General features: G+C 36.3%; 1 protein-coding gene across 1 annotated transcript in view; it reads right to left on the bottom strand.

Moving 5' to 3' along the window:
• Positions 1 to 324: 324 nt before the first annotated feature.
• LOC142098464 (olfactory receptor 1G1-like) overlaps positions 325 to 13,183 on the bottom strand; it is a 79,460-nt gene continuing 66,601 nt past the window's right edge. Inside the window, exons 3-4 of the mRNA XM_075181309.1 lie at positions 8,352 to 8,403; positions 325 to 1,103 (exon numbers count right to left, since the gene is read on the bottom strand). Of these exons, the coding sequence (XP_075037410.1) occupies positions 325 to 1,103; positions 8,352 to 8,403 (831 nt within the window). The remainder of the gene's footprint in view (positions 1,104 to 8,351; positions 8,404 to 13,183) is intronic.

Raw genomic sequence — 13,183 nt, 5'->3', positions numbered from 1 at the left:
ATGCAAATAGCTGCTACTATATGTAGAGTACCATGTCCTGCATAATGAAATAATTCAAACTGTCCAAACTCTGGTAACATTCACTATGGAAATATAATAATGTATACTTGAGGGGATTCCTGTGGTGATATAACATTGTCTGAGTTCTCTTAGACTGAGGTAAGGTAAGATTCCACTGATGAATAGCGGTGGATGGAAGATGTTAAGCTGCAAAGCATAAAGTTCACTCCTCCACCCATAATGATGTTCCTTTTTCTAAATCCTGTAAGTTGAAGTTATGGCTAAATTCCTCTGATGAATGTTCGATAAATCTGCCCCTTAGTCTTACCTCAGGATTCTCAGCAGAGCCAGTTTTACTTCTTTATTTCGTAGACTGTATATCAGAGGGTTGATCATGGGAGTGACAACTGCATACACCACAGTAAAGACTGGTTCAAGAATTTTGGAGCTTTCTGAAGGTGACATCATGTACACAGATGAACCTATTGCATAGTAAATCGTGACAACGGTGAGGTGGGATGAGCAGGTGGAGAAGGCTTTTTTTCTTCCACCTTTAGATTTTATCTGCAAGATGACCCTGATAATTTTTATATAAGATGTCAAACTGAACATGACTGGGAAAACTCCAAATATCAACGCATCCAAATAGATTACAATATAAACGTCTTCACTGCCAGCACATGAGATATTAATCAGAGCTTTAATATCACAGAAAAAGTGGTGTATGATATCTGAATGACAGAAAAACATGTTTGACGCTTGGATTGTAAGTGCAATTGCATTTAAATATCCTGAGATCCAAATGCCAGACACAAATAAGAGACAGTTTTTCCTATTTAAGATAAAGTGATAGTGTAAAGGATTACATATAGCAACATATCGGTCATACGCCATAACAAATATGAGAAGATCTTCTGTAAAACTAACTGAAATATAAAAGTACATCTGAGTGAAGCATTGTGTAAAGGATACAGTATTATCTCCAGATAATAACATGTACAGCAGTTTAGGGACAGTAGTGGTTGTATAACAGATATCTACTAAGGCCAGGTTACAGAGAAATAGATACATGGGGGTGTGTAACTGATCATCAGTATATATCACTGTAATTATAATAGAATTGATGAGAACTCCAAACATATATAGGAAGAAAAACAGACTGGTAGTTAATGATGTATAATAAGAATTTGCTGAAAATAGCACTAAGTGGAATTCCGTTATATATGTCTGGTTCTCCATGTCATATCTGGGTTACTCTGTAAAGGAACATTATTATAGTATTAGTGGCCATGTCAGTGTTATTTTTGATTTGCTACTGCACTAGGCATTCTAAATGAATATGTCCTAAATTAGTGATTGGACATCCCAAATATTCTTTCCCTTAAGTCTAGCATCTCCTCGTCCATCCTTTTTTTTTTAATGTTCTGTTAAATAAAGACCAATAATTAAAGACTAAGGGCTAGATTTACTAAGCTGCGGGTTTGAAAAAGGGGGGATGTTGCCTATAGCAACCAATCAGATTCCAGCTGGCATTTTGTAGAAAGTACTAAATAAATGAAAACTAGAATCTGATTGTTTGCTATAGGCAACATCCCCACTTTTTCAAACCCGCAGCTTAGTGAAACTAGCCCAGTCTAATTATATGGTAAATACAGCTCTGCAACGTGTATAAAATATGTCAGAAGTAGAAAAGCAGAAAGATTATTTTTACCTATTGTATAAAAAACACATTTATTCTTATTTTACATGGGAATCTTTTTGATGGTTCCAACAAACACCACATGATATGTTTAGAAGAAATAACATTTTTGCACTTAATTTTACTGGACAATTCATGATACTGGCTCAATACTTTTCTTTTCTGTGAATTTTTAGTGTTTACCTACCAGCACTGCTTAACTCAAAAATATTAAAATGGCATGGTAGTTAATCCCTCCCTGCCCAATTATGGATCATATCTCAACCTATACTCAGGTCAGCTTCAGGGCCTGCAGCGCAGTTTGTCAGTGCAGATATTAAGGAGAATTGGTTCTATCCTTTTGTTACTTAATATCTACTGTGCATCCACATTGTGCACAATGTTATAAGCCTGTACAGCAGTGTAAGTGCCAGTTCTTTACTTGCCAACAAAGAAGGACTCGGAAATTGACACTTCTTCACCTATGAGGGTTTACAACTCTTCTGTCCTTGTGAACAATTTATACAAATTATATGCAAGATCTGCTTACTTTTTTCATAGGGGCCTGTACTAACCTATAGTAATCTTCATACAACACCCACATCACCCAAATTCTGTCAGTGGCATGAGATCTCTTGGAGAGCACAGTGATAGGCACAACTTTGGTTGGTGAAATCCACAAGCACTACATGTGTCTTCAATATTAATGCACCCTACAAAACAGGGCAAAGAGTATCCCAAAGAGCAGCTCCACATTAGTGTGTTCACATAAGTAGTCCTCCAACTTGCCTACTCCTGTATCTCCAGTGTGCCAAGCAACTTAGTAAAATAAAATCCGATCCTAATATCTAAAGCAAAACTCTCATAGGTCCTCCATTTATGGCCAGACTGCATTTATTATCTTCAGGCATGGAGAAAACTACTTTACTTGTAACCCTTGTCCATAGATACATGTCTCACTAGTTATAAATGACCCTGTAACTTAATCATGGGGGTGGGTGGCCAATGATAGCGTCTCATGTTGCTTTGATATACTCAGAGACATATCCAATTTTTTATACTCCAACTGGACTTGCATTATGACAACTCTCTGATGCTATAATGGAGAAGACAAGCATGATTCACAAAAGAAAGTCTAGGGGTAAACGAGAAAGTCATCTCCACATACTGATATGCAGAAATACATTACATTTTCTGTCCCTCACACTGACAGCAAAACTTCCCCACTTTTTTTTCCAGGTCATTCCATGTCTTCAGATGTACAACTATATTCTGAGGCACCTGAGCCCCATACAATAGCTAATAGTAAAGAAGAACTTGGTGAAATCCGATAACATCTATAATCACTATATATTGAACAAAACTTTGAAAATAGATGAAAGGAAACCGTGAGAATATAAGTCTCTATTCTTTAAGTAGGTTTGTCTCATTTAGCAACTTGACTCTCTTCACTAAAGGACAGCACAGTGGATAACAGTTTCATGAAACTACAGGAGGCTGTGAACTTACATGCATTGCAGATGAGAGCAATACATAATAGGTTAGGTTGTTACCAGTTATGGAGTTCTTAAAACTGTCTGCCTTTCAGCTCTCCAGTCTCTTCTGTGCTATAATATGAATTTTCTTGTACATGATTTATGCAATCCATAGCTACCTTTAGTTGAGCATTTTTTAGGCCTCTAATACAGTCCCCATTCATAATCTTTAACTTTTCCATTTTTGTTTTTTCAGCAACATTTAAGCCACCCTTTTCTCTGTGAAGGCAACACACAGATTGCAGTGGACAGTCTTTCCAAGCTTAAATCTATAACATTCTGACAAGTGAACATGATGGAGTTTTTGACAATTGCTAAAATAACATCCTTCAAATGCTGAACCATAAATATCTGTTCTGCATATGATGCAGGTCTTTAAAATTAGCATTCTCATTGTGACCATGGAATCTATGACATCACCACCAAAATCATTGATTTTACCCACCATCAAACACACTCTTCTGGTCATGCTCTACTCTCATCAACTGATGCTGTTTCTCAAAACCTACCAACCATCCACTTATCCCCCTCATCTTCTCCGCTCGTTCTCCCCTCTCTCCTCCCAGCCCCCCTTTTTCTCCCCCATGCTTCAACTGTCTCTCCTTGTGCCTGTTTTGTTTACCCTCCCTTAGGATGTAAGCTCGTATGAGCAGGGCCCTCTTCCCTCTTGTCTCCACACCTGTTCTTCTGCTCCACATCTACTGCATTTGCCTGCCTGGAGTTTCTGAAGTATTGGTATTTTTTGTTTATTGTTCAGTACTGTCTCACCCTGTATAGTCTACTGCTTGTTCTGTGTATGGCGCTGCTGAAAACTTGTGATGCATAACAAATAAATAATAATAATAATAATAATTTATGACTCGGCTGGACTTATGGGAATAGGTCCAATCAGTCTTTATAGAATACTTTCCATATAAGAATCCTTCAAATAGATTCAAACAGATTCAAATTTCAGGGGTTTCTCTCTTTTAGAAAACACAAAGTAAGAGCAAGCAACATTCTTATTTCTAAGTATATGAAATCAGTCTTAAAACATTTAAACATCGTGACAAAGGCAGTCCTTCCTATATGAAGGAGAACCCTTGCCGACTCTACAATAAAAGGTTTTTAAGGATTGACTTTTACAGGAATATGGAGAACATTTCACTGATAATCACGGATCGCTTTGAGGCATTTGTCTTACCCTGGTTTCAATGGCTGGAGGTCTTTGAAGGACCTTTTGGCATCAACGTCCGGGACAGTATTGCTGGTACCTTGAAAAGGTGGAGGGCAGGACCTCTTGCCAGAACCAGAACAACCTCACGAGCGGGGCGTCTGAACTCAGTAGCCAAAAACAGGACCTGCTCCGAGGACAGTGGCAGGTGGGGAGTTTGACCGGGGTGGTACACCTTTCAAACCATAATACAGGTGTCCTAAGGCGAGCTCAGAGAGGACAGAAACCTCCCGTGGAGCAGAAGGGTTAATATCCTCTGCTTATCTCTGATTTTGTAGTGGTTCTAATGTACTCAGCATCAAATGTCACATTGTTAAAATTCACAGATTTTTACATATTCTGCATAGCGTTTTCTTTCATTATGCCGTTTAGTGCAAATAAATATTATGTGTAATCAGCCTTCTCAGACTTTAAGAACTAGAGTGCTCCTCAAAGAAACTTAGATAGAAAAAGTCTTTGCACATAATCACAGTCTTATCTTAGATAAAGGTTTTAAAAGATCCTGAATTCTTACACAAACACACACAGATGCTGAAATATTGTTGTACTCTGTGTTGATAAATGTTTTTTGCTTTACATGAACAATAGGCAGAAAACTCAGGTTTGGGCCCCGTGATTATTTTATCAAAGTCAGATTACACAGCTATCTGTTCCACCTTAACCAACCAATCTCCCCCTTAGAATCTGCCCTGACACACAAATATGATTTCTTAACTTAGTGGTGTCATCTCAAACTGTTAGTTCTTACTTATAAATATTTTAAAGCTTGTATAACTTGTTAGTATTACAAGATAATAGATCCCTTCCCCCAAATCCCCCCATCCCTTCCTATCTACCTATATCTCATTTATTTTATTGGTTGCACATATATTTGTTATTTGTACTAATATTACTACATAGATATACAACTTATTTCTGAATATTTGCTATAAAACTTCACATTCTGTGTAACTGCAATTTATTCTTTTATATCTATTTATTGCTGAATGTATTTGATTGATGTTTAATAAAAAGTAAAAAAAAAAAAAAATCAACACAGCTGACAAAAAAAGCAATAATGTTGTGTCTTATGGATTCACTGCAGTTTCCAAAAAGCATGCAAAAGTTCCAAAAATATACCACATCAGTAAAAATTATATCAGTAACAGTAAAGTTGTACAGTGCATTTAATAGAATGGTTGCAACTCACCTTTAGATCAGCAAAAAACATTACACAGGAAAGGAAGGAACCATATTTATAATGCTTAGATCCCTATAGAATGCTTTATTAATTAAGATTTTACTCTTTGGAGTAAAAGAAAGTTATGGACTTACATCACCCACATATTGAGCCTTGGGTTTTGACTATATGAAATAGTTTCTTTTGACAAAGTTTTGTGTGCTTCTAAATAATGGTGTTTAAAGTAGATTAGAGATTTTTTTTCCCACTGTAATGTTTGTTTTGACTATATGTAATATTGCATTAATTTAAAAAATAATAAAAATGCAAAATAATATATTTTTAGAATGAAACAACGCATTATGGGTTAAATTGTGCATTTGAAAAGTGAAGATGACTAAAGCAACCAATCAGATTATAGCTGTCATTTTGTAGAATGTACTAAATAAATGAGAACTAGAATGTGATTGGTTGCTATAGGCAACATCTCCCCCTTTCAAACCTGCAGCTTGATAAATTTACCCCTATGTTTTCAGATTTGAATTGTATTACATATTTGGCTTCTGTATTTTGGACTTTTATTTTAATATTGCTTGGCTGGAAAAATTGGGATACAGTTACAATTGCAGGATTGTGGATCTGGTTGGAAATGCATGCAATGGAAAGCGTAATGTCCCTTCAATGTCCAGCTACTACATTTTAGGACCACCCCACTCATGAGTGTAATCTTTTTAATATTTCTTCTAAAATATTACTGGTTCCTGCCTCTTTTATGTTTTAGATTAATCACACTAATGAAAGGATATCAGGACTGTGTTCATTACATGTTATGTTTGTGTATTTAACTTTTAAAGCATTGTCTTTGTACAATTACACATATACATACCAGCAGCTGATTGGTAGAAAAAAACACTCAACTGAAAGCACCCAATGAAATCAAGACTCTTTAAATGCAGTACCAGCTACTCAGTGGATGCTCTGCAATGTGCCTTATAGCTTCTTTGTTAAAAGGACGTGTCTTTTAAACACCCCAACAATGTTACCATCTTGATATGCAGATCCATGTACATCTGACGGAAAAGGGCACCTTTGCCCAAAAATAGGTATATGATGTCACAAATTGCTCCGCGCAGGGATACATTTTTGTGTATTTCTTCTTTTTTTTTAAATCTTTTTATTGGAACATAGTAAAATACATATTACAATTATTGATGAAATGTATAAGTAAATATATATATATAAATATAAATTTAATTAGGTAATCAGTGCTCAAATCAATTAACACTTTATAACAATATCTTATTCTTTTACTACAACAGACAAATTATCAAGAAGACATGTGGGTTTTTGAATCCATGAACTAGATATACTCTCTCGACCCTTATGCTATTATAGGATAATCAGCACATTCACAAAGCTCATACCATGTGGAATGATTAAATAATTTTTAAACTTGTAACTTCACTGTTTCTGTTAAAATATCAATAAAACTTTCCCAAGCTTTCTTTTTGTACTCATGACTCAATTCAAGCCATTTGAAACACATGAAAGAGTATCTCTCTAAGCAATGAAAAAGAAAGAGGTGATTTCTGGACCCAGAACTTGAGTATAATCATCTTTGTTGCAGCCAACATTGCAAGGAGTCATTTTTTTTCCATTCATGTTGGACCTTGTATTTCTTAGGTAAAATTCCAAATATTGCCCATTCTGGAGACAACAGGAAAAAGTTCTGCACTAGGAGACCCACACATTGGGCAAAGGTGATCTGTAGCTATAACAATCTGATATATAGTGGTGGTAGTCATATTTCTGACAGTGAAAATACCGATGGAAATAATACTGATACAAAAATCATAACACTGTAAATATTGACAGGGAGAATATCCAGACAAACTAAATACCTACATGGTGAAAATACCGTCACAGATAAAATAACGACAGTGCTATTTTCAAAATAGAAAATGCCGACAGTCACACTGCCGACATTAAAACTGCAGTGCAAGCGGGTCCAGTGACACTAAACAGTGAAATAAATAAATATATATATTTTTTTAGAAGTATCTCCCCCCTCCCAAGTTATATTAACTCTAGTGCTGCCAGCATATGGTTGGCTTGAAGAAAATTGGGGTGGGGGGGTCAAACAGAGGGGTTTCTCTTCTAACCAGACCTATGCTTAGCCTGCCAGGGCTGGTGGCACCATAGCAGGGGAACCCTAGGGAATTGGAGTCCACAGGTCTGCGGCTGGTTGTCATCATGGCAGGTGGGACCCGCTGCTGAAGGTTCAACTGATTTGGTGCCACCAGCCCCAGCAGGCCAAGGCTAGGGCTTGTTGGAAGAGAATCAGGGGGAACAAATTAAAAGGTCTAATTATTTCATACTTTTCTTTCGCTTAAGCGAATGTTAAAGGTCTTTTGCTGTTTTTGCCTACTAAGGGCCTGATTCATTAAGGAACGTAGGCAAGAATTTGAGCAAGTTTTCTGGACACAACCAAAGCCAGTCAGTATTTAACTTATGAGCAAAATAATAAACAAATTTGCAACCGTTGCATTTCAACATGGTCTTGTCCAGAAAACTTAAGTAAGAAAACTTACTCAAATTCTTGCCTAGGTTCATTAAAGAATCAGATCCTAAGTGTTTAATAGCACTAATAATGTGAAGCGGAAGAAAACCATGCAGTCTTGAATATCTGGGTTTACTAAGAAAGGAAGTATATGGAAGCATTTGGGTTGAGGCAAAATCTGTGAAGCAGCTAATGCCACAACTTACATGTGGATATTAGAAGGGGGTCATTTTGTATGTGGTCAGTTATTTCTTGAACCTGTTTGTGAAAATATGGCAACAGATTAATCTCAGGTATATTAGGTGCATTCATTCCTCCATACACTTTGAATTGTTGACATTTGATAAGGCATATTCTGAGTTTCTTGTTTCCCCTGATAAAAGTTTGAAATATGGAGTCAATGTTAGTGTGACGATTATGTATTATTGTTATTTTCTCCTAATTATTCATGTATGGCAATGTGTATATTTTATGTAACCATTCAAAGTGTGCTTGCTTTGATGACTGACCTAAGTGACCTGTTCTATTGACAAAGAGTCTTTTGAAATTAACCAGGTCGAGGGTCAGATAAGCATCTCTGAGGAGATTGTGTATACAGAGGATGTGGACCTGACCAACCAAGCAGAATGAGCAGAGGTGAGAATCATGCCCTCTGAGATGCCAGACATACCTCAGGGATAGATAACTCACTTGGAAAGCCCTGTGTCATTCTGGGAATCAATCGGTCATGCCGGACAGTTAACTTACAAAGGTGTGGATGAGAGCTATGTGAGAAAGGTTTAAATCAACTGCCTTACCTAGTAAAAATGTGCATTTCTAAAGAGGAGACCTACAGTATCTAGGTTGAAATGTGCCATCCTTCTCAAAGTGTACTTCTCTCACGCCAAGTCTTAAATTTTATTAAATTAACGACTCTGGTTTCTGGTTCACAAATTTCTTCTGATAGTTTTATCAGCATGAGGGAGTGTGCGAATCTGAGGGCTACTATATGACATCTCTGTTTGTATGATTTGATCATGTTAGCCAATAATTTTACAGCCTTATTATTGCAATGGAAGAACTTGTTTTTAGCAAAATCAATCTGCAATTTTGCTTGTTAAGTCAAAAAGCTTTCTAATAATTGTTACGATTCTCTATATTTAGTAAGCAGATTATCACTTGGGTCAAATACATAATCAGTGCTTTTTGGAGAGTTTCATATTTTTCTTTAGCAATTTTTGTTATGGTCGGCTGCAAATGTAATTATGTATGGCCACTCTTGACTACCTTAGAAGCTTCCCAGTACAGGATGGATTATTCCCAGCAGTCAATATTATCATTAAGGTACTCTGAAAAGTTATGTTTAATATACTGTCAAAATTGAAGTGAGTTATATAGGTATGTTGGGACTCTCCGAAGGCTGGATCTTTTGCCTTGCAAAGCAACTGAATTGTAACTGTTATCATTGCATGGTCTGAAATAACTATGTTATTTATAGTTGTTTCTCGTACTAGTGACATTAAGGCACCAACAATAATTAGGTTTGGTGTATCTCTTTGTAACATTGTCTGAGACAATCGCTGACAGAATTCCCATTGCGTGAAATTTGGAGTATATATATTGATGACAGTATGATTAGTGTCATATATTTGGATGTCCATGATTATGTTCCTTCATGGTCTTTAATATGTTATAGAATAGTAAAGTGCAACCGTTTAGTGATAATAATTGTGACTCACCTGGATTTAGTGCAGATTGCAGCAGAGATACAATACCTTTTATGTTATGTGTCCATGCCCACATTACAGCGCAAGCTTTTTGTACCACTGATGAAAGATTTTCTACCTGTACTGAAGAATACCTCATGAGATTTTAGGACTTCAAGATAAATATTGGCATTTTGCTGTGGTATATATTGAATGTATGATTTTTTCACATTGATTTTTTTATGTTTATGCTTCATTTTTATTTATCTTTGGTTTTTGATCGTGTTTAAATGTAGAAAATACTTATTTATCTGTAATCTGTTTAATATTCTTACCACCCTAACTGCCTATCTTCTGATTCAAGGACAAGATTAACAAGATCTGATATGAACTTCATAAATCAAACTTTTTTCCTAAAGATTGGAAATACACAAGATTCTCTTATTTTTTTATTTAATTTTAAATATTAAAAATATGTCATAAATTTGTGAACCCATTTGAAACAAATATGTGCTTTTTTTTACAAATATTTACAAATTTACAAAGTAAAATGTTTGAGACAAAGAAAAATGTTCTGTTTCTTTTTTTTTTCTTTACTAATTTTGAAACTAAACATAGAAGTAATTTGCTTTGAGATTAATTTATGAAACAGAACTGCTACTTCATGATGAAGCAAGGGAAATTACACAGCACAAATCACCCTCTCCAACAAACTGCTACACACATCGTCTAAGGAATTTTCTTCTATCTTGGGGTCAGACAGCACTTAGTTTAACCAAATCCATAAATAAGAATTATGTGCTGCCTTTCTCAAGGGATGAACATTTTCCTTTTCCTGTTGTCTGATAGATGTTAGCTGTAATAATAAAGATTCAGCACAAGAAGAGAAAAAAAAGTTTTAGTTTCATTTCAGTAAAGTTTGATAACTTAGCATTTACTATATTAGCTTTCCATTTTCTAATTTTACACTTATGGAATACCCTTAGATGGACTGCGGGTGGGAATAGAATAATTTGGAGCCAACAGAAAATGATACCTTAGTCATAAAAAACCATGTGTCAAATATTGACAATAGGTCTATTATAGTTTATAACTTTTAACTAGTTACAGCTCAGTTTTAGTACTAATGGGTTATTCAATTACAGGAAAGTTGCACATTTCGCATTTCTGCTATCTCATTAACACTGAAATTTGTACATCATGCCATTCAGTTTAACATTTTTTACCCCATCAATGACCGACTTATACACACATCACAAACTTAACATTCACCATTATCTATCGAAAGTGCATGCAGGGGTGGAAAAAGCTATTCCATGACTCAATATTGCCTCTCCAACTACAAATTCAAATTACTACTGTTATGAGTGTCTAGTTGCTATCCAATAACGATTGTCCACTTCCAGTGATGTGGTTCCAAAGCACAATTTGATTTATTAACCAAAACCAGCAGAGTAACAATAGAGAATAAAATAAGTACAGCCGTTACTTATCGCAGGCGCTCTGGATCCAGTGTAGTCATTCAGGTCTGAAGGCTGTGGTCATGTAGACTGATCACTGTTCCCAGAGAGAAAATGTTTGTAACACTTTAGTTTTTGTTTTTGCAATATAATAGCTACCTACATGACCTTAACAAGGCACTATCTTCAATGCATATCCAGAAGAGCTAACAGTAGTCAATGTTTTGTTCTTTGCATTTTGTCCATTTCTGTCTATTTTTAGATCTTTATATAGAACAGTCTGCTATTTCCTGAGCCAAATCCACGATTGCATCCTACTTACCTGTCGGTGCTCCTTGCTCATTTGTCGCTTTCAAGCAATGGACGTTGATCCTGCACAGCATTTACTCAGTGCCACTGAGCTCTCTTAAACTTGGTCAGACCACGGACCTGTGACAGTATATATAGAAGGACCTAAGTCTAGCAGGTGACAAAACACCTGGCGCCTAAATGAAAGAGTCTTACTTAACCCCTAGATGAAAATTATGTTATACACAGAGATTCTTAACTATTTCAACACCTATGTTACTGTGGGATGCTCATAAGGCTGTAGTTCGAGGTAATTTGATCAGGGCAGCATGCTATGCTAAAAATGTTAGGTCGCAGAAATTGCTCAGAAAGGAGAATGTGGCACAGTTAGACAAGATTCATAAGTCCATTGGTTCTATTTATCATTGCCATAGGCCAACAGTATCTAGAGGAGAGCTGGGTCTTCTGCTTACAGTCATGGCATAGAACTCCCTTAAATGACTTAACCAGACCTTTTATGGGAATGAGAATAAAACGGACAGGCTGTTGGCATCTAGACTGAGAGCAAAACTCTCACAGAGCAATGTGCTCATTACTAAATTTAAATTATGTAAAACCACACACAATATAAAATAAATCACAGAGGAGCTTAGGAAATTCTATAGCAATCTCAACAATATTGCGAAACAACGGAGTTCTCTCCCCAATTTGCAGAAAAACTCAGGACTTTCTTTCTCAATGAAGTCTAACTAAATTGTCTGTCTTGTGTTGGGTGGGGAGATCCCAGACAAGGACATTTTTCTACCCCTGTCATTTAGTTTGGTTATTAAGCCCCTGGCAGCAAGTATTCGACTGTCCCCAAATAAGAGGCATATTATTTGAAAGAGAGGAATATTAGGGGTGTTTATTTTCTGATTACATACTCCTTACATTGACCTTCACCCACATATCCCTCCAAAATCTGTTTAACACTCTAACAGCCTACAGGTCTTTAGCCCTTTATTTACAACCGATCATGCCTGAGCTCTTGAAGAGCAATTACAATTTTTATTGGGAAAGCATCATCATTTTTCACTTAGGGATTTATATCACCTCCCAATATCATCCTTTATATGCATAAATTTCACAATGACTCAAATAGATAGGTGGTTTATTCAAATTGTGGGGAACAACCAAACCCCTGTGCACAAGCTTCAAACAAATTTTACATTGGGTGCATTCACACCCTGTTAAAGCTTTTTAGACTACATCTCTACCCTCCCCTATTATGCCCCTCTGGTACAACCCTTATTTCAATCCAGGCCAATGCACAACCCGCTTCCTGACTTGATTTGAGATAGGTAAAAGAATGCTCTGGGATACCCTGGAACGTGGCCAGTGTGCTCCTCTGATTTCCATGCAAGAAAATTTGACTTCCCAACAGTTAGCCCATTTGTCTACCTACAGGTTAAACACTTTTGTTAATTTCCTCCCTAAACATGCCATAACTAGGCCACTGACTCCATTTGAATCTTTATGTGCATATGATCCCCTCCCAAAAGACTTAGGGCTAGATTTACTAAGCTGCGGGTTTGAAAAAGTGGGGATGTTGCCTATAGCAACCAA

The sequence above is a fragment of the Mixophyes fleayi genome, chromosome 7, assembly GCF_038048845.1.
Source record: "Mixophyes fleayi isolate aMixFle1 chromosome 7, aMixFle1.hap1, whole genome shotgun sequence".
Classification (NCBI taxonomy): Eukaryota; Metazoa; Chordata; class Amphibia; order Anura; family Limnodynastidae; genus Mixophyes; species Mixophyes fleayi.
This window is presented reverse-complemented; position numbering and strand designations above follow the sequence as displayed.